Source organism: Trematomus bernacchii, unplaced genomic scaffold (genome assembly GCF_902827165.1).
Source record: "Trematomus bernacchii unplaced genomic scaffold, fTreBer1.1, whole genome shotgun sequence".
In the NCBI taxonomy this organism is placed as follows: domain Eukaryota; kingdom Metazoa; phylum Chordata; class Actinopteri; order Perciformes; family Nototheniidae; genus Trematomus; species Trematomus bernacchii.
In genome coordinates, this window is record NW_022988043.1 from 19,894,082 (window position 1) to 19,915,103 (window position 21,022).

General features: G+C 38.9%; 1 protein-coding gene across 2 annotated transcripts; it reads right to left on the minus strand.

Moving 5' to 3' along the window:
- Positions 1 to 1,066: 1,066 nt before the first annotated feature.
- Positions 1,067 to 20,373, minus strand: LOC117472675 (SEC14-like protein 2). Of its 2 annotated transcripts, XM_034117997.1 has the most exons (12): positions 20,057 to 20,373; positions 18,100 to 18,175; positions 11,833 to 11,876; positions 8,637 to 8,699; positions 7,479 to 7,667; positions 7,270 to 7,365; positions 7,098 to 7,158; positions 6,858 to 6,941; positions 6,656 to 6,762; positions 4,269 to 4,408; positions 3,088 to 3,257; positions 1,067 to 2,984 (listed from the first exon to the last, which is right to left on the minus strand). In XM_034117997.1, the coding sequence occupies exons 1-12, from the start codon at positions 20,108 to 20,110 to the stop codon at positions 2,830 to 2,832; spliced, it is 1,239 nt and encodes a 412-aa protein (XP_033973888.1). In that variant the 5' UTR covers positions 20,111 to 20,373; the 3' UTR covers positions 1,067 to 2,829. The 2 variants fall into 2 exon arrangements, with proteins under 2 accessions (XP_033973888.1, XP_033973889.1); XM_034117998.1 differs by lacking the exon at positions 18,100 to 18,175.
- Positions 20,374 to 21,022: the final 649 nt, after the last annotated feature.

Consider the following 21,022-nt stretch of genomic DNA (forward strand, 5'->3'; position numbering starts at 1 on the left):
GTATATCCTACACAATCAACAGACACATTTACACATATGCACACATTAAGATAAAAGCACACATTAAGATATTGGTTGGCTATACAATAAAGTTTGTGGTTAAATAATGAATCAACACAAGGTGGGGGAGCTTAAGAGCTGAGAGGAGACTGAATTATTAGACTTTTCCTCTGTTTGCTAACTCGCTAGCTAGGCTATATTGTGAACACCTTTTGCAGGCATGGGTGTAGCCTACCTGCTGCTTTGATTTTATCCCTAGCTATTGTAAGACGTTGATTGTCATATTAGTACAACTCCAAATGAGAAACGGGGGCTTTCTTCATGTTATTTAATTCCAAAACATTTTTTAAATATTTTTGTGTCACCTACATCCAGACACATAAACCGCTGGTATTACTGCCGCCCATTTTAATTGTTTTCCTCACTGTCACATACCCTTGATGCAAAAAAAGTTTAAATAATACAGTGATGTGTTTTAATGGTTGTTTCAAGGAGTCTTTCATGAAGAAAAAAACATTCAGCAGGGATGTTAAAGGTGGGGTAGGTAATTTTGGAGAAACCAGCTCGAGTGCGTTAGAATTTGAAAATACACAGCCGGAGAAAATCTGCCACTTCCTTACAGAGCCCCTCCTCCAACACACACGAACGCACAAATGACCAATGAGGGCACGAGATAAGTGTGTGCACAGATGGAAGGCTGACAGGCAGGTAGGCCATCCAGTTATTTTAGCCGGGCCGGCTAAAATGATTGGTCGTGCTTTTTACAGCGCTACGGCTTCTACAGATGACATTTTTGTATGGATTTTTTGTCAAAGCATTTCATATATTCATTGCTATCGGAATGTTAAGAGCATTCCATGGAATATAACAAAAAGTGTTTCTGAAATAAATAACATACCCCACCTTTAAGTGTATTAACACATTTATTTACTTCTCCTACAATTGTTTTTATAGTTTCTTCATCATGTGAAAATATTCAACACAATTTGGACAGTACAGACATAACAGAGAGCATATTTTCTTTATGTTTAAAAGTCGCCCGAGAATTGTACAAAATGTAAACGAAAATAATGTGAAAATCTTTTATTCTGCCACAATCTACATTCAGTCATTTTCAAGAGAGGGTAAAATATTTCATTAAATTCACTGCAGACAAGTTCCCATGAATAGTGTGTGTGTATCTGATTAATCATATAATGTACAGTGTATATATAGACTTTAATATTTTTGCTATTATATTAAAGAAAATAAAAACCCCAACCGATTTTCTGTAAATAAATTAGGAATGAAGAAATAAATATTTAAAGTAATGTTGCAACCATGAAAGTGCATTGATTATATGTCAAGGGAATGCAATTGAATGTCAACAGCTTTCAAGATTAATACAACTTAATTGAATTATGTGTAATTAGGTTAAATTAATGTTCAGTGCAACTTTAATTCGACAATATTTCTAAGCAAACATTAAGGCAAAAAGAGGTAGGCTATATAAAAGGTATATTCATTTCTAGATTTCTTTTTTTTTCTTTTAGGCGTAAAACAAACATATTAATATTCTTGGAACAACAAATATTGATATAGACTGGAATGCCTTTACTGTTAATGGCTGTAATGGAAAATAACTATTTATGCCACAAACCATGTACAGAAAATTGATTTTGTGCATAGAATTAAATAATATTTCTCTCTGGTGACTTGATTCACTTGGTGTCCTTTAATAAAACTATGAACGGTCAACACATAAGAGGATCTTTGTAGATGTAGCATTGCACTCCTACAACATTGACAAATATATAGTATTTTTTAATGCCAAGTATTCTTCTTCCTTCTCAAAACCAGTCGCCATCTTGATTAGATTTTGTTATGCTAGTAGCAGCTAAAATAGGTCGCTATAGCCTACAGTGACCAACAGATGCAAACGCGCTGCAACAGCCTATAACACTTCCATAAGGAGAAATGGGCTGCACTGTAAGTGATGCTTCGGTCCCAGCTGTGTGCATCACTTTGTAGTGTCCCTGTTTCTGTTGTGATTTGAGCTTCTAGCAGCCTTTTGGATTTGCAGCCTTTCTTTTCTGCAGCTGTGTGTGTTTCATCAAGTTGGTGAAGATGTTCCTTCATTTGCAATCATTTTGGCACAATTGTATTTTTTTATATTTGCAATATTTTTTAAACTGCAGCACATTTCTCCTTATGGAAATTCCTCCTAATTGCTATCAGTATCCAAAGGTTCACATGTTTCCTACCAACAATAAAATCAATCATTAACTGAATGGCCAAAAGAATGTTGACACCCATGTGTAATTGTCTAAAGTCTAATATCCTATTTTAAAGCAAAGAACATTATTTGTTGCTAAAACAGCATTTACTCTGGTTTTAGGCTTTAGTGAGGTCCAACACTGATGTTGAGTAGTAATGTCTGGAATGCACTTTGCATTTAGTTGACTCCTTTATTGGTCTTTGTGCATGGGGACATTTCTATAAACGGTAACCACAAAGTTGGAAGAACACTATTGTTTGTTTTGCATTTTCCTTTCTATGAATCAAAACTTAGTCCAAACCATGAAAGCCATGAAGCCATAATAAGTGCCCCAAAATGTGTGTATGGGGGTGTCCATATACCTTTGGTCATATTATCCCACCTGTGGTTTAACTAATGTTTCTAAATTGACAACACATGACTTCATTAAAAATGATTAAAACGGTTGAACACCAAGAACCTGACTTATTGAAATACTTTTTGGATAATGGCAGCATGTTGCATTTCCTTTTTAACTCAAGTATGTGAGGCTGTGCTTTATCCAACAACATGGAAGTGGCACATCTTCTCGGTTATGATTGGCTGTTGCCCTCAGCTTGCACGGTGGTGTTTTTGGAGCTGCCGTTTCTCTGTGGGGACTGTAAGCGTTCCGGTAGCAGGACCTCTACGGTAAAGCTGATTCGTTTGGCCTGAAACATGCTGTACGTGTTGTCAAATCTCAGAACATCTGCGGAAGAAAAAAGAGAACAGTACATGTACCTTACTCTCCTCTAAGACAGCACATTGTACAGTTCTGAGCTCCGGTGAATGCAGGGTGTTGGGTTACTCACAGACTCCCGGGCGTTCACAGGTCAGTGATCCGTCTTCGGGCACTAGGTGAGCGTTGTATCGCTGGCTGAGCACCACTTCCTCCATCTGAGCTGCCTTCTTCTTTTCGCCCTTTTTAGCCTTCACAAACACCCCAAACCCAATGTCTGCACCTTCACTGGCAAACTGCCATCTATGGAGATGAGAAGGAAAAGGTTCTCCTTAACACTGCTTTGACTTTTTCTCAGACCTGATTCTATTACAATAATATATAATATAATAATGGACCAAGAGTCTCTTTAAATAAAGCTGATGATGATGAATACAAAAGCACCACCATTGAAAGCACTTGTGTTTCCTAGCCTAGGCCTGACATTACCACAACACAAAGAAAATAAATATGCATGTATCTGTTAAGATTAATTTGATTGTGCTAGTCTCACTGTGATAACAAATATTGGTTGGAAAAGGGTGACTTTAATGAAAAAAACCTTATTTAATTTTTTGGAAAGTGCTTAAAATAAGTAACTTTAAGAGGTAGCACAATCAAATTTATCATTGAAACAATTAATGCTCCTTATTCTTCTCTTATATTGATAAATATGCGCTTTTAATAATTATCGTGAATACAGCTTTTTTGTTTTTATAAATAAATTGCAACAATAAAATATAAAAATCAAAAATCATGTGATGCTTAATCAGCTTCATATATCTTAAAGATATAGCTATCAATACAACTTAACTTAATTATATGTAACAACATTATTTTGTGTAAAAAGGCTTTATGCACTCTCCAGATTTACATTCAAAAAGAGATTAGTACTCGGTGTAAAGGCTGTTCATCTCAGATTACTTGTGGCACTCTTTGTTGGCTTCGCTTGTTATTATTATAGTTGCTATGAGTAACAACTTGTTGGACTTGTCATTTCTTTGCACTGATTAATTGTTTGTCAGTAAAATGTCAGAAAATAGTGAAAATGCACAGTTAAAAAAAAACGTAAGATCACAAAAAGCTTCTTGTTTGGTCTAACTAAAACTCAGAGATGTTCAATTAAAGGTATGCAGCGAATACACAAATCCTTTAAGCTGTATTCAGTGAATATTTGCTTATTAATAAACTAATGAGTAAATCAAGTCATTTCCTCAGCTCTAAATGACTGAACACCACTGCTGCCAGTCAGAAAGCATGTCGCGTGCAGCTGACCTGAGAACGCAGCCCGGGAACAGTATCTCATAGTCCAGCTGCTGGGAGGACCCTCGGCTGACCGTGGTACATTGTTCGTATTCCATCTTCACATGGTCCCGCACGTAGTAGGAGGGGGGGACAGGGCTCACGTGGTGTATCTGCAACGAGTGCATAAACAGTCAGTCGGATGTCAAAAACGTGATTATATGAAATGTAAAAAAAATGAAAGCCATCACTTACTTCGAGACATGTTCTGAATGCTTGTTATTTAAAATATTATGCACAAAAGAAATCCTCTTTTTTACTGTTTATTCACATAAATATCAAACTAATCAACTTGGTCCCAGTAATACACTACACAGTGCAGTACTGGGAAGCACCCAACAGGGGGCAGAGATGTCCTGAGTGTGATGAATTCAATCCAGAATGACAGATAGTGTATATATTATAGATGTCAGACACAGCTAAGGGAAATAAGGGAAGTCAAACTCCTTGCAAACAACCTCACAAAAAAGAAAATATACAAAAACACCCGCATTGTCATATAGTCCATTATAGAGCAACACATTATTGGGCATCTATTGATTTTAAATTCTTTACAGTGCAGAGATTTCACTAAACCTCTACGAGGATAAGCGTGAGGAAAAACCTACCGTACAAGATGTATAAGGCTTGATGGTTGTTTTAAAGAAGCAATATTATATTTCTATAGGGGCCTCCGTGCTTCACATCACTGCAATTCAAAACAGACAGGATCCTCCTATGATATTAACAGAAAATGTTTGCTATAAAACCGACAATAATGAGTCCTGAATATGCAGAAAAATGCACACTGATGATGTGACTGATCAATGTTTCACTGAACTCTACCAAAAAGTTATCTTCACATCAAATTTCCAAACAAGTTGTATAATATAATTGTATTTATTCAGGCCCATAAATTATGCCCAACTCTTAAAGGAACAACTCGTCATTTTGGAAATGTACTCAATGTAAACGTAGCGCACCATTAAAGCTAGGAACAACGGTAAAATAAATAGCCTGGCTACTCCCAAAGAAATCTAGTGTAACATTGATTAATTGTGTTTGAGTGACATGTGGGACTATTTTAGCCAGGTGCTGTGGCCTCCTTGAATCACTAGCAGTATAGCAGTTTCCCACCACTTCCATTCCTTTGTGCTAGGCTGTAAGCTAGTTGTCTCTTGTCTTTAGCTTCATATTTACATACGATTAACAGACATAAGTGTAAGCTCAATCTTCTAATCCAACTCATGTTAACAAAGCATGAGAATGGGCGCATTTCCCAAATGCCACACTGTTCCTTTATTATGATAACTCGAGTTCCTACGACCAAACTAATATAATACAGTCTCAAGACACAGGTAGCTAAGGGAGATTTTTAAAAAAGGGTAGAAAAAAGAAAACACTTAGAGGCCGAGCATCTCAATTCCTTGAATCTTGAATGCAGCCGTAATGAATTTCTCTCTTCCTGTTGCTCATTTCTCCTCCGCCCAATTTTTAATCTACGGAAACGGTGACAAACGCACGGTCAGTTTTCTCGTCTAAAGCGTTGTCTAAAGCGTTGTCTATAAGCGCGACTACCCAAGCTGCTCTGCATGTGTCGCTCTATACTACATCCCTCGTGCTGAGGGCTGTTACCATCTCTACGCAGCGAGGCAGGGGTGCGGCGTGAAGTGGGAGTTATTACAATTCATTTGTCATCTGCAATTTCCTGTGCAGCAAATCAATAGTTCAATGCAACTGGCAACGTTGATTCATTCTGCCAGTCCAGTAATGTCCTGTTTTGTCATTGACCTTCTGTGATCAAACTGGCTTATTCATGTGTAACAGGAGCCTCACCACAGCCAGTGACGGCAGCGTTCACATTTTATAGAGAACGTCTGATCCACTGTGTTCAGTTTGGAGCCTGAATGTGGCGTTGCATTACCAAAACATTTCATATACATAGCAAGCATGCTAGCCAGGCAGTCCCTGACTAAAGCAAAGCTGTAAGCTGCCAAACTACATGAGCACATGATCCAAACATGTGAAAAAAAACAACAAGGCATGAAATGTTCAATATTATTTTCATGGAGGACATATCATGCTCATTTTCAGGTTCATATGTTTGTTTTGTGCCCCCACTGTGACATGTTTCCATTTCTCATACTGCCTGTGCTGCAGCACCTCTTTTCACCCTCTGTCTGAAACCAGAGCCCAGTCTGCCCTGATTGGTTAGCTGGCCGGCTCTGTTGTGATTGGTCAACGGCTTAGCAAAGTGTAGGAAATGTCCTGGCCCTTAGCCTATCACGTGCAATGTGTAGGAGCGCTAGCCAATAGAAGCGCGTGTGTTACATAGTGATGTCAGTATGTTACAGGCTGTAGGCTCTGATTCACAGACTCACCATGGTGCGACAGCGAGGATCTCCGTCAGGATCCGTCAGTTTACCGCCGTATATCACCGGCAGCTCCTCTGCATCAATGTACTTAATTAAAACCTCCTGCCAGTTAGCTGCAGGAACAACAACGGGCATTTCATCAGAAACAAGGGAGGTGAAGTGTTTCCATTTTGTGCAATATTCTCTCAAATATGATGTTCTGTCTTACCCCCGAGGATATTGATCTTTTGTCTCGTGTTCTCACTCAGAAAATGCTTTACGAGGTTGTAGGCCACAGGAAAGAGTTTAGGAGCTGCAAGAGAACAAATGTAGTGTTAACTAAATGTTCACTAGTGATAAGATCAACTCTGGCTCCACAAACACAGGGTCCAATTATTTAAAAAAGAAGATGAATAAAGAACCGCAGGTGGAATCAATTAATTATGAATCGATGAAAGGCCAAATGTACCTTTAATGACAAAAAGCCTTTTCAAGCCTTCTGGATAGTTGGCTTCAAACATCTGGAGGATCTGGTGACACAGAGAAACATATCATTAATTCATAAATGTGTGACGCACAGTACACTTCTAATATACGTTTAGTGAGGTTTACATCTACAGTGTAAGGGCATCTCTCCATACCTCTGTATATGTCTCTATAGCAGGCTTCCATAAGTGTTTCAGACCCAGACCTTCTACGTCGTAGATCATGGTGATTGACTCAACGTTCCACCCAAGCTGGGGACAGAAAGACAGGGAAATTAAATTGGTGAAACCATACAATAAGATAGAAAACATTAAAAGTGTGATCAGTAGCACTGGTTCTCTGTCCTACGTCGGTGTTCTCAAACCTTCTGCGACTGGACGTCACATTCCTGCTGCAGGACCTCGCAGTCTCTGATCTTGGACTTGATGAAGTCTTGTTTGGATGCAGACAGGAAGAGGCCTTTAGGGTCCACAGGGCCGATGACATCATACCAGACGGGACTGCCCTCCCGGTCGTGACCACACATCCCTCCGGACAGATACTTCTCTATCACCTGCAAACAGCAGTCATTTAAGATGGTTCCATTAGTTGTGTACTGTAATGAAAGTAACAGCTGCCAGGCTGCCATTGGCTCTGGGTTGACAATAGGGCATCCACTATTTAACTTTAAACAAATGGGAATAGCAAACATCAAAACTGGTACTTAATTATTTCATTCATTATGTTTGTTGCATTATAGATATTTAAATATTGCTGTTACGTCAGACCCAGACAACACCGCATGTGCAGCGGTGAGTTTAATCACACAGGAGCCTTTTTCAACTCATCAGGATCATTTATTATCTTTATTTTTAATCTATACACACAACATATATGACATGTCTGTCTGTCTTAGGAAAGAGATTCCTCCTATGTTGCTCTGCCAGAGGTTTATTCATCTTACCCTGTTAATTGTGGGGTTCCTTGGGAATGTTTCCTTGCATGTTGTAACAAGAGTTAAGCGTTTAAGGAAAGGTTTTGTACACAGTACACACTGTAAAGTCCCCCATGACAGATGTATCATTTGTGATATTGGGCTCGAGAAATAACATTTTATTGATCAATGATGGTAAAATACATGAAGTTGTTTTTCTGTGCGTTGAAAGTTCAACCACCTGTCAACATCCCAAACAAAAGTGCAAAGAGATTCAACTGGCATTTGATAAAACCAGATAAACCCAAACAAAAACCAAAAGGACATTTTACTGGGAGTCTTGGCAGGCAAAGTATCCCAGCACCTTTTAGCTGGACAGAAAACTATACTGCAAAGCCTGTACAACAGACACATGACGTTTAAACATGTCAAGTTTTTTTAAGTAATACGACGGAGTATCTTAGATACTCAAAAGTAAGTTGATTAAAATAAAATTCAGTTTTGGCAACCAAAGGCTGATGCCTGCTTGCAGGCTAGCAACAGCATTGAAGAGTTAGCGTTGAGCCGTTATAAAATGGGGGTTTATAATGTTTAGGGTTTAGTTTTTACCTCTGGTGGACGCCAGTCGGTGATTATTGCATCTACTTTCATCTGTTTCCTGAACTCCAAATGCTGGAAGAAAAGACAGGTGCATATTAAGTTTAAGTACATTCAAGTGAGGTTGTTGTTTTGTTCCCTGATGACAGACTGCTTGTACAGTGGCAGATTGGCCTGAGCACAATGTGGTGATTTAAGTGGCTTAGGAGGTGACAGACAGCAGGTGAAACTAAAGCTGAACCGTCAGCAGGAAGGGGATCAGTAATGTACCGGTATACTGTACATGTCAACACATGCCTAAAACCTCAAACACACCATCAAAGGGGACCAAAGATCATTTTTAATACGCTAAGCATCTTATTATTTATACATAAACATTTTGAATACTGGGGCAAGAAATTCTAAAAGATAACATGAAGCAATTGGTGAAGTTCTGATGGAGTGTTAGTTAGTCATGGTTTGTTCAAAGATCAAAGCTACAGTTACACCCTTTTCGTCTGTAATCTCATAAAAAATGCCTGCAAGGCAAACGTATGCTGAGAGAAACCTCAGTTAACTGTAAAACTGGCTAACAATTAGCCTCATGCTAATGAAGAAAAGTGACAATGTTAAGTACTAGCCACTGCTTATGTTAGCTTCCCTTATGTTAGCCTACAATGTGCTTTAGCTCATTGGTGGATAAGTGTTGTTAAAAAGTATTTCACTTGCAAAAGTACTTCCATCTCAAACATGGATATATGTAAAGACCCCAAACATCAGTTGGTGCAGCTTTAGTAAGTGGCTGTAAATCCAACACGGGCCATTTCTCAATGTCGAGTACACATGCTGCAGAGCCACTATTTCAAGCATACTACGTCATCGAGTGGCGCCGAATGCAGGGCATTTAACCAAGCCCCCAGGAAGTGCGCCGGACTCAGATGAAAATATTCGTGCTGGCCAAACGGCGGTACTACACTTCCTTTTGGTTGCCAGGCCCGGAAACACTTTTTCCCATTGACTTACATGGGGAAAGAGTGGTCTGTAAATCGTTGGATAATTTTTTTTAAACTAAATAAACTACCCAGTATGAACACTTGTATAGCCCTTATTAAAAACATTCGTTCCTCAAGTTGTAAGAATGTGCTAATAACGTTATTCTGAGAGTTATTTCCCTCTGCATTATGAACGCGCATCTAACCCACGGGACCGCGCCGCCCGGCACGTTCATGTTACGTGTTCAGCACTACATGCGTTTATCTTTACCCATGGATGTACAATAAGAACGGACCATATCGCCTTACTGCCAGCCCACGGAGCTGTAATAATGGATATATTGCACATGTTTGCTGTAATTCATCATTTGTAAAATATTATACTACAAGATTAAATCTTGTACCGTAAATGTTGTATTAAATAAAGTTAATATTACCGACGTAGATTAACGTCCCTGTAGCTTCTTATTGCACTAAGAAGCTTATTGCACTGTATATATATATATATATATATATATATATAATATATATATAATATATATATATATATATATATATATATATACAGTGCAATAATTATTTCATGCTAAATGAAGCTCTGTTGCTTGGATATCACTAGATCCTGTTACAGCGTAATATAAAAGTACATAACGATTGATGTGTAAATTAGCATAATTACTAGCTAACCGCTAGCTGCTAACTGCCGCCTCGTTAATATCAAATCTATCATAATAACAAACCATTACCATGCTGTCATGAACGTGCGGTGCTGTTACGTGTACGCAAATTGACGTGCTTGATGTGAACGAGCATTTTGGGGGGCATGGTTAAAGTTGCGCATGCGCTATGAGCGCACATACGGGTACTTCTCAGGCATGCCGGGTAATCTGTGACGTTTCGCTCTCTCAAAAGTTGGGCCATTTTATCATCATGCGCGAATGAGCAACTCTCATAGGAATGAATGAGGCCCCGCCTCCCACGCTGGGAGAAAACCCAGTAGAAAACGGCTTAGCAAGTAGTCAGTTTAGCTTCGGTTGCTATGCTAACATCACCCATGTTATACCAGAGAAACTTTCATAACAGCGTTGTGATGCCAAACAGCGTCAATTCAGACTGACACACATTCACTTAAGGGGAACTGGGGATATGTATCAGCTGCTTGTGTGACAGTCAGACAGTGAATACTTTAGAGCCGTGTGAGCTAACCCGGAGCTAACGGGAGAATAAACTCCGGTGGACGAGCAGCACTGCAGCGGTCGCTAAATGCCGCTGAAACACATTAATAAACAATGAACCACGGCACTCTGGAGAAAAGTATAAGGTTGGAGAAGTCGTTATTTAATTTAATCTGGCTTCGTATGATTAAAAGCAACACGATCATCGACCCGATGCAGTCCCCGGCCCGTTGTTGTTGTGAGGTGAGCTCCGTTGGGGAGAAACTCAGCGACGTAAACTGTGACGTCATGACGCAGCAGCGGCAGCACCAGTCGGGCTCTGAGTGGTGTGAAAAGAGCCGGCGCTAAACCGAAGAACCGGTTCTGAACCAGAAAAGCTCTAGCACGGAGCTAGAAGGGGAAAAGCCTTGGTGTGAAAGGGGTAATTGAGAAACGGCCACAGTCTCACTGGGGGTGTAAAATAATAAATAAAGCAGGTTAAAATAATTAAATTGCATACATTTTATTTTGATTGTTTGTTATGTGGATGTGTAGTATTTGTGTTACTGTCTGTTTAATAAAGGTGATTTAGCAAAATACACGTGCAGAGCCTCAAGAGCCTTTCTTGTGCTGGCAGACACATAGAAACATATTGGCGGGGCGCACTTCGATCCGCGCTCACATTTAGCTAGGCCCGCCCCGAGTGCCTTAGCACCGCTGCTATGACTCCATCCTAGGGGAAACACTGGACTGTGTTGGTACATCTTATTATTTCTTGGTAATCACTCATTTAATCCCTTTATCTATATCTTATCTCCTCAGGCTGCTGTGATGACACAGTTTCCCCACAGCCACGCGTTATCACACGGCCCGTCTCTAATCTGAAGCCCCTCCTTAGCTGATGGCTCGTCTGTGCTGCTGCAAACTGCACTTTCACATACAAGTAATTGACTAAAAGAGATAATGGACGCACCTTTGCTTTCGATTCAGAACCTGCTTTTTATTGCACTACTACAAGAGCCTTACACAAGCAGGCACTGTAAAATGCCCTGTCCTACTCAACAGAGAAGCTGAACTTGTTACCTTTCGCAGCATGGCCTCCGACTTCTGAATATTGAAGTTTCTGGCTGAAAAAGAAAAGACAAGGAAAATAAGGCATGATTTGTAGAGAGATCCATGATGCATAAATGATTGTCATTAAATAAAATGAAGATACCCAATTAGAGTGGGATTCCAACAATACATTTGATCAAAAGTAGGGAATAAAATGTAGGGAATTAGGAGAAGTAGATATACAAAAAAGGTCACGTACATGCGTGCAATATGTGTTTACATTTAAAATGTGTCAATAATGTTTGTAAGTATGTTTGATTGTCTCAAAGTTATTAGACTGGATGTGAATAGGACCAAAAAAAGGACATGGGTCAAAATGATGATAATCATATCCAGCAAACATGTAAAGGTATGCGATAACGTATGCATAAGAATGCATAAAAGGTTCTATATTATCACACTTTACTTGACCCTATCTTTACATCTTCTAGAAATAGGAAACAATTCATTAACATCAACAAATAAGAGCAGGATGTAGAGGGAAACGAAGAGCAGCAACTGATGATACCACCACATCCTGTATTGTTTTGGTTTATCTAAACCTTGTTTTAAAGTTGTATAACCAAAATAAAAGGGTTACTTGGAAACCACTAGTAAACCAAAATATTACATTTAGTGTGAAAATGTGAAAATCCTGGCAAGAATGATATAACAGTTCCTCAAAAGTGTCTCCATAATTCTTACACGGTGGCTCCACGGTGCATAAATGGCACGAGGGGATTTTTAGGAACATGGGACATTTAGGGAAGTGGTACAAATACCAGGAATAAAACAATCTTTTAAATTGCATAATCTTCACTGATTTAACTTGCATAACATCCAAAATACCTCCTCGACTCAAAGTAAAACAGCTGTGTCAGTATGACTGATCCAGAATAGTCCTAATGCTCCATGTAAGGTGATTAGCTCTGCAGCTTAATGTCTTCTGGAACAGAACAAGAGCGCTGTGGAAGTGACACACACCAACAGTGGATTATACTACACCTAACTATGCTCCAATCTGCCACCTTAACCAGGACATAGTGACCATTACAAAGCACAGAGCAGGTTACAGGCTGTGTATTATTTAGAGTCATTAATAAGGATTATTCTGATAACTTCATCTTAAAATGGGGTCTTTGCTTGTGCTTATTGGAAGGAAAGCACTGTATATTCGATATATGACACTTACATGACAACTGTTTTATGTAGCCCAACATCATACATCATTATTTGCCTATAAGCATACAACACACTCAGTTCCTAAAACCTCGAGGCAGGATCCACCGGACAGAGAGACATGCGTGGTGCAGTTCTCTGAAAGGTTATCTTAAGCTGTGATAAAGGTTCATATTGAGGCCAGAACGATGAACAACCAAAGTCAGCATATTCTCTGATAACTTTAACAATACAACCAATATCTCTCCCACCACTGGTCCATGTTTAATAAAACACAAAGGGACAGTGGGTTTCGTGATTATATAATCATCCACTGGCGGCCCTAGATTTAGACTTTTAGATGCCTTTAAATATAAGTATAAGATATAAGTATCAATCTTGGCTAGAAGCAAACACAGCAAATAGCCCTACGTGTCTATACCTCTGCAAAGTCAAAGGAAGGCGAAAGTCACAACATTTGTAGTCATTAGAACGTCGAGATAGAGTAACAAAATATACATTTGACATTGATGTGGAAAAGACTACTCTCTTTTGACTAAATCCAACTTCAAGAGTTTTTAATAAAAAGCTGCTGTTTGCAAAAGTGTCTTTCACCAAATTCAGGTCAATATGTTCTACAGTTTCTCCAGAACAGAATGAATTGGTGTCATGTACACCGCTTTTATCTTTTAAGGTGGAGCTCCTCAGAGATAAATACAGTATACGCCCATATGGAGTGAATCGTCTGAGACTTAGAAAGCAGTTATCCTGAGAAAGAGGAGAAGGGTCATTCATTGGCAGACAGAAACAGGTTATAGTTGCATCTATCCCACAGTCAGTCGCTGTGATTCCCATTATTTCAACCACAACATGACAAGAAATATGAAACCTTGGCACAGGAAAGTGTAGAGCTACGCCCTGTACCTCAAGGCATATAGCTCGTAAACTGACCGGTCCTGTTTGAACTGCTATTACATTAACACAAAAACCATTAATCATCACCAAATGTAATTTAACACCCTTTCAAACTGTAAATATTGTATCAGACTACTGGTATACATGAAGAACTGCAGTAAATATACAAAGAATAGACACTGAACATGTATTGCGTGTGCCAGGTGTGATCCATGTGGGGGGATGGGCACATAAGAGCGGGAAATGTGTCAAATTGTTCTGTGTGTGTGTGTTTGTGAGTGCCAGGTGTGATTCACATGGGGGGATTGGGCACGGGGGGGGGAACACATTTAGAGTATGTGGGTGTGGGTGTGTGTGTGTGTGTGTGATCTGATCCGGATGGTTACTAATTCCTTTTCTTTATGGCGGTCATTTTTGACCGGGAACACCATGGGTGTTACAAAGTTGACTAAATCATCCAAAATTCAATGAAAGTGGTGATCAGCAATTGTATATGTTCAAATGTCTACTGTGAAGGATATCATAAAGCCTTGATGCAATCGAATGTAAAACAAAAAAGTTATGATTGATGAAAGTAGTAAATCGGTCAGATTTGACCCGAAGACAACAGGAGGGTTAATAACTGGTTTCCTTTTATCCAGCCAAGCCAAGAGCTTACCTGAAGTCTGTTCTTGAAACCTTCTACTGTTGCAAAGTAATTGTTTGACAGACAACAAGCAGCTAGTATGATTTTATACCTCTTATGCGAAGAGAACAACAACTTAAGCTGAGTTCAGATATTTTATTTTTAACTAAGCCCTTTTCAGACATTGATTTGTCATTTGTGGCCACTGTCTATAAAGGTGCTGTGATGAACGGCTCTGTTGTGATTGGTCAAAGCTTAGGGATGTCCCGCCCCTTAACCTATCACGTACAATGTGTAGAAGCGCTAGCCAATAGAAGGGCGAGTGTTTCATAGTGATGTCACTATGTCACATACTGTAGGTTAACAAAGGACTCTTTTTTTTGGCTGGGGAGGAGTGTGAGAGAGAAACTCCTTCTAGAGCAGCGGTTCCCAACCTGTGGGCTGCGGCCCCCTAGTGGTCCGCGAAGGCATTGCAAGTGGGCCGTCAAATATATATATATATTTTATTTTTTTTTGTGTACAGGCTAAAGACACAAACATGGACATAGCAATAACATATAGGAGATGACATTCCCATCTCAGACAAAAACAAAACAAAAACAGGAGAAATAAAGATACAGTCAGTAGGATCACTTCAACATTTCACAAACAAAAATAGGTTGACAACCAAAAACCACCAAAAACACAACATGGCAAGCATATGTATTGTTCCTTTAATCCCACTCTTCGTTAGAGCTAATTATTTCCCATTTCATGGCGTGATGAGTGTTTTTTATCTACTCTTAAAACACCTTAAATTAAGATGACTCCTTGATTGACTTTCAAAAATATGTATTTTAGCCAGAAGAATAGTTGTATTTATTAACTGTGTGCGGTCTTCATCTAAAAGCCCAAATAAAATATTAAAGGGTGTAAATGTAAATTCAATATTTGCCGCCAAATAATTTGCAAAGCATTATGTTTTGTGTGGAAACATTTTCATTATTAAGATTTTTCTTTATTTTAACCTCTTTTCCTTTCTCTTTCTTGATCCTCCTTGACAGCGGTCTGTTCTACTGGATTAACAACGTGTCACATGTTCTGAATTGACCAATCAGAACTTTATTTAGCCTCCGTATTGTTTATGGTTGAATGTGGTGATTCTTAAGTGGGCCCTGAGTTGAAAAAGATTGGGAACCGCTGCTCTAGATGGAACTTTGAGATTTTAGCCTTTGCAGACCATTTACACATAAAATCCATATAACACAATACAGGAAAAGCAGAAAAAAGCACAATAGGGCCTCTTTAACTAAATATATTGAAATCAGTTCAGACAGATGAACCAGGGCTAAATAATTGTTGAGATCTAGATAATGATGAGGTCAATCGTTAGAGCTCACTGTGTGCCACCTCAGGCTGTTTGCTTTAAATCAATGACCTGGACTGGGCTATTCTCTCATGTATTCCCAAAGCCAAACTGATTAGATTAGATTTAGATTAGATTCAACTTTATTGTCATTGCACAACAAAATGCAGTTTGCATCCAACCAGGAAAGAAAAGTGAAATGACTTGAATCATTCAGAGCTATAGGCCAAACAAGCACCTCATTGTCCACCTTTCTAGCTGTGACGCTGACCTTTAACCTTTTGTAAGGTTTCATTAAAGAGAACAATTTGCCTACACTGCCACTGCGCTCTTCTTATGAAATCATTTCATCGTCTAGGGAACACAAAGCCACCAAAGCAACAGCAGAGCGTCTACTGGAAGAACACTTGTCCATCGTAGTGCCTCTTTAATGCGATTAGCTCTGGATTAGCCTGAAACACAGACTGCTAGTCCTCTGCTGCAGAACTCATCACAACAAGAACATTTCCTCTAGACTGAACACATCAACTCCAACAGGGCTTCAGATGGAAACCCATCAGGGATGACGTGGCTCAGATTCATTATTTTACATATATTTTGTCAGTATTTCCCAGCAGTTTATATAAAAAAGAACTACCTATGTAAACAAGTTGACCTTTTCCGTTCATTGCGAGTACGGTGAAGATAATAAAGTTGCTACAAGTAATAGCGCTCAGATTGCAAAAGTGACTAGAACGCAACCATACACATATTTAAACACACATATATGAAGTCACGCAACATAAACTAGGCATACGTGGGAAACGCTTTCTTTTTCATTAATTGTAATGATCAGCCGTTTGTTATTATTGACCGTTTTGAAGAGCAGCATACGTTTTCCTGTTATTTTTTTTTATTATAGCTGCTATCAGGTGTAATCAGTACGTGCGGGCTACACAGGTTTCACTCTATCACAAGTAAGATCATAATGAAACATTAGTCGGTCAAATATGCCAGTAGCAAATGACTTCAATATGATTGCAACAAGTAGTCAGACTAGCTTCAGTGGCTATGCTATCATCATCTAATACCAGAGAAACTTTGATACCACCGTTATGATGCCAAACAGTGTCATTTCAAACAAAAAAAACACACTTATGGGGATGGGAAATATGCAACAGGGGATGTTGCTTGTGTGACAGTCACACAGTGAATTACTACTTTGCAGCAGTCGCTGTAAACAGTAGGCTGAACGACGATGGACGAGCTCCTCTCCTGGAGTCGGCAAACGCGGCTGAACCACGGCACTCTGGAGGACAGTATAAAGTTGGAGAAGTCGTGCTTCAATTGAATCTGTTCTTGTAAGAATACCAACATGAGCATCGACCCAACGCAGTCCGCCATTGTTCTTACTGCGAGTGGCACTACATGGGCTATGGGCAGTAGAAAACCAAAACGGTTCGCACATTAAACTTAATGCGAACCAACCCAGCACCAGCACGGAACTCATTGAAAAGGGGGTATCAGAGTGTCCTAGTTCCTATGATATATAACAAATTAAATAAATGTGACCTTACGCAGATAGTTAGCAGAAAATCAATAGATAGATTAACCAATTAAAAATGAGCTTGTTAGCTACTGTGCCTTACAGTATTGGCACTGTTAGCGGCAAGTCTGATGATGCTGACCCTGCATAGCAACCTCACTTTTAGTTTAAGGGTAATTAAGGTGTCCAGTCAGGTCGCAATCCAGTGCAAATCATTTTAGAACTTGCATTAAGGCCTACAGCAAAACCTGCCGTTACCCAACCTCAACCTATCCAATACAAATAATCTGTGAGTCTGGTCAATTCTTCTTGTGTTTTAAAGAAAACCCTGACTTTTTTCTGATTTGTTTGTCTGGCTTGGTTCTTCATCTGAAGTTTGAGCAACCACAGTAAGGCTTGCAAAACATGTGAGTCTCTTTCTCAACCCTTGCAAATCAAGTGTGTACAATGTGTTGCAATATATCCTTTCACGTAATAAACCACGGCAACTTCTGCTTTTTGCATAAGCATAACAGCACCGACATATTGTCAATGTGAATGCATGCAAATGAATGTAGGCAAATAGGCACAGGATAATAGGGTTTTTAGGGTATTGGTTTTCCTGTAGGTGCAAGCTGTGGTCAGGGGAAAGCAGCAGGTGCAAGCTGTGGTCAGGGAAAAGCAGCAGATGCCTCAGGTTTCCCAACTCACCTCTGAGCCAGCGTAACAGGAAGTGATCATGCTGTGCAGGAAGTTGAGGTAGAATATCTTGTATCCTCTCTCGAAACTGAGGCCAAATAATGGAGAGAAGAAGAGCAAATGAAGAATACAGTACTTGTCTCTTTTTTCTTCTTCAGATAAGTATTTATTTCCTAAGGCTGCTAAAATATGTGACTGTGACAAATCATTTTACACACTTTGAGAGCAAGGTTGAGAAATGTCCCACAAGGGATGCCATTTCAGCTTTGACACATGTACATTCCCTGTTCTCTTCCAGGGAGCCTGAAAGACTTCTTTCTATACTAAGGGCACTATTCTGCTCATTTTCAGGGTTCATGTTTGTATATAGTGTCTCTACTGTGACATGTCTCCGTGCTTTAATGTTCAGCTTCATATTAGTATTTAGTGTCTCTACTGTGACATGTCTCAGTGCTTTAATGTTCAGCTTCATATTAGTATTTAGTGTCTCTACTGTGACATGTCTCAGTGCTTTAATGTTCAGGTTCATATCAGTATTTAGTGTCTCTACTGTGACATGTCTCCATGCTTTAATGTTCAAAAAGGAAACCAGCAAATATTAAAATGTAGGAAGCTGCAACCAGTTTCATTTTTTTCTGAAAAAAATACTACCAAAGCCATGGGCATTCCTGTGCAGCTATAACAGCCTTATCTCTTCTGGTTGTAGACTTCACACTAGATGTGGAACCTGGCTGCAGGTTGACACAAAGAGCATTAGTGAGTTGTTGTGAGGCAACTGAGTCTCAGTCAACATTTGAATTAATCCTATAAGTGCTGGATAGGTCAGGACAAGTTCAGTTCATTCAGGTGCACGGGGGCATTGTCAGGCTGAAACAGGAAAGGGCTTAAAAAAAAACGGTAGCCACGTAGTTTTTGATATATAGTGAAATTCCTCTTATGTAAACGTACAGCTTACAGACTTTCCCCTAAAAGGGTTATAAAAAGGTTTCTATATTGTAATGCAGTAGCGGGAAAAATAAATAAAATCATTGATTGAAAACTGAGATGATGCTTAAATAATGTGTCTAACCAAAAATAGTTTGCTGCATTAGTTTTGATTGATAGTTAATTGTAGCAAAAATACAGTGATGGATAATAATAAAGTACATTCTACAAAATGTATTGATTCATGCTTTCTCAATAGTATGTAGCAATATTTTTGATAATCTTTTAAATAACTTAAAAAGCTAAATGCCAATATATGAATGGTTCAAATCACTTAAGGAATTGCTATACATATGACTGTAGGTTTTGTTTGGAGATAAAGAAGACTGAAGACTTCAAATTGAATTTTCAGAACATTTGTGAATAAAAATGATTTGCCCCTCTCACTTTAAAAAGGCTGTATTATTAACTAATCTCTTCATAAATGGCCAATACTACAAATGCGAAAGCTGCAACATGTGATCAATTACTCAATTGACTAAGACAACTATTCGATTCTTTTATTGATCTACTAATTCATAATTTCAAGTGGAATTGTCAACCATATTCTGGTTCCAGATTATCAAATGTAAAAAAAAAATGTTTTGTTCAAATATATAATAGAAAATACATATCTTGGGGGTTCAGACCTGGTGGGAGGAAACAGATTTGATCATTTGGGGCATTTTAATGGGAACTACTTTCTGACCTGTTATAGTCAAAATGCTGAATCACATAATCGAGAAAATAAATGTTAGTTGCAGTCTTTAGACAGCTAACTTGTTCTTAATAATGGCTTATAACTTAATTATGACTAAAACGCAAAAGATTCAATAGCCTAAGCATGAAGAATGTAGGAAAGCTAATAAACCCTTTAAAAGACAATTACACACGTGCTTAACCAGAGAGATTATATAACATTCATAATGGGATTCCTAGAAAGCGTATTCATGTAAGGAGCTACTACAGTACAAAGCACAATTAGTATTAATATTAATAAACGTACCTGCTCCAGTGCTTCCGCCTGTTTAGGACTCAGGTCTCCGACTCTGCCGCTCATGTTTGCGAGCAGAAAATTCAACACGGATACTGACGGAGCTCCAAGTCAGATAAACAGATGGAGCGAGAGATAAACAGCGCAGTCACCGTTAACGGGCAGGCGGGTCTCTGTCAGACGCCTCCCAGATGATGTTCAGTCGCTGCCTAGCTACAGTGTCCTCTTCTCTTCGCTGTCAGCAGGTGAGAAAGACCGCCGACGGAGGATAAAAATGTAAACACCACACAACGCCCGTCAGAAATTCAGTCCAACCGGCTGACCCTGTCAAAGATAGGGAGTAGAGACAGGAGCGCTACTCGTGTAAGAAAGGAGGGACCAGAAGAGAGGAGTGGCCACGCCCACTGTCCAAACTAACGTTTCCAAACTATCTAAAAAAAGAACAACTGAATCATAACAAATTCCATGGGGGATGTATTGTTGTAATGGTTGTCAAATTAGAGAACGGGTTATTTTTAACAGAGATTTTTTGTAATTGTTTTTAGTGGGGATATGCCAAATATCCACATTATAGTAAAGAGCTGAGAGATAGTTGATATATTGTTTACTTTTTCCTCTATGCAATGTTATAGATCACGCATTGCCAGTGTGTTGTTTGTGTCTAGATGTGATTGTAATTGCGATTCTTCTTCTTCTTTTTTTTTTAAATAAACCTACCCCTAACCCTTATTACAAAATACAACTGTGAACCATGTTCAAGCTCAACTCTCTGACTACATTTTGCACATTTTTGCACACATGTCTGTACAGCCCTCCACTTTAAAATATAAGTCACTGTAGTTTGCCCTATTGTCATATATTCATTGTCCTAGGTGATTTGGTTTAGTTTGTATCTGGCATACATACTTGTCTTTATTATTCTTTTGTAATGCTAAATAGTTTATAAAAAATACTTATTTTTATTATCTTTATATTTTT

What these genes read in the sequence shown, in the direction of transcription:
- LOC117472675 (XM_034117997.1), bottom strand. Translation starts at nt 20,110, where the DNA reads ATGAGCGGCAGAGTCGGAGACCTGAGTCCTAAACAGGCGGAAGCACTG. An exon ending in CGGAGGCCATGCTGCGAAAG is followed by an intron (nt 8,700 to 11,832) that starts GTAACAAGTTCA and finishes CTTTTCTTCCAG; the next exon opens with CATTTGGAGTTCAGGAAACA. An exon ending in ATCCTCGCTGTCGCACCATG is followed by an intron (nt 4,409 to 6,655) that starts GTGAGTCTGTGA and finishes CACTCGTTGCAG; the next exon opens with ATACACCACGTGAGCCCTGT.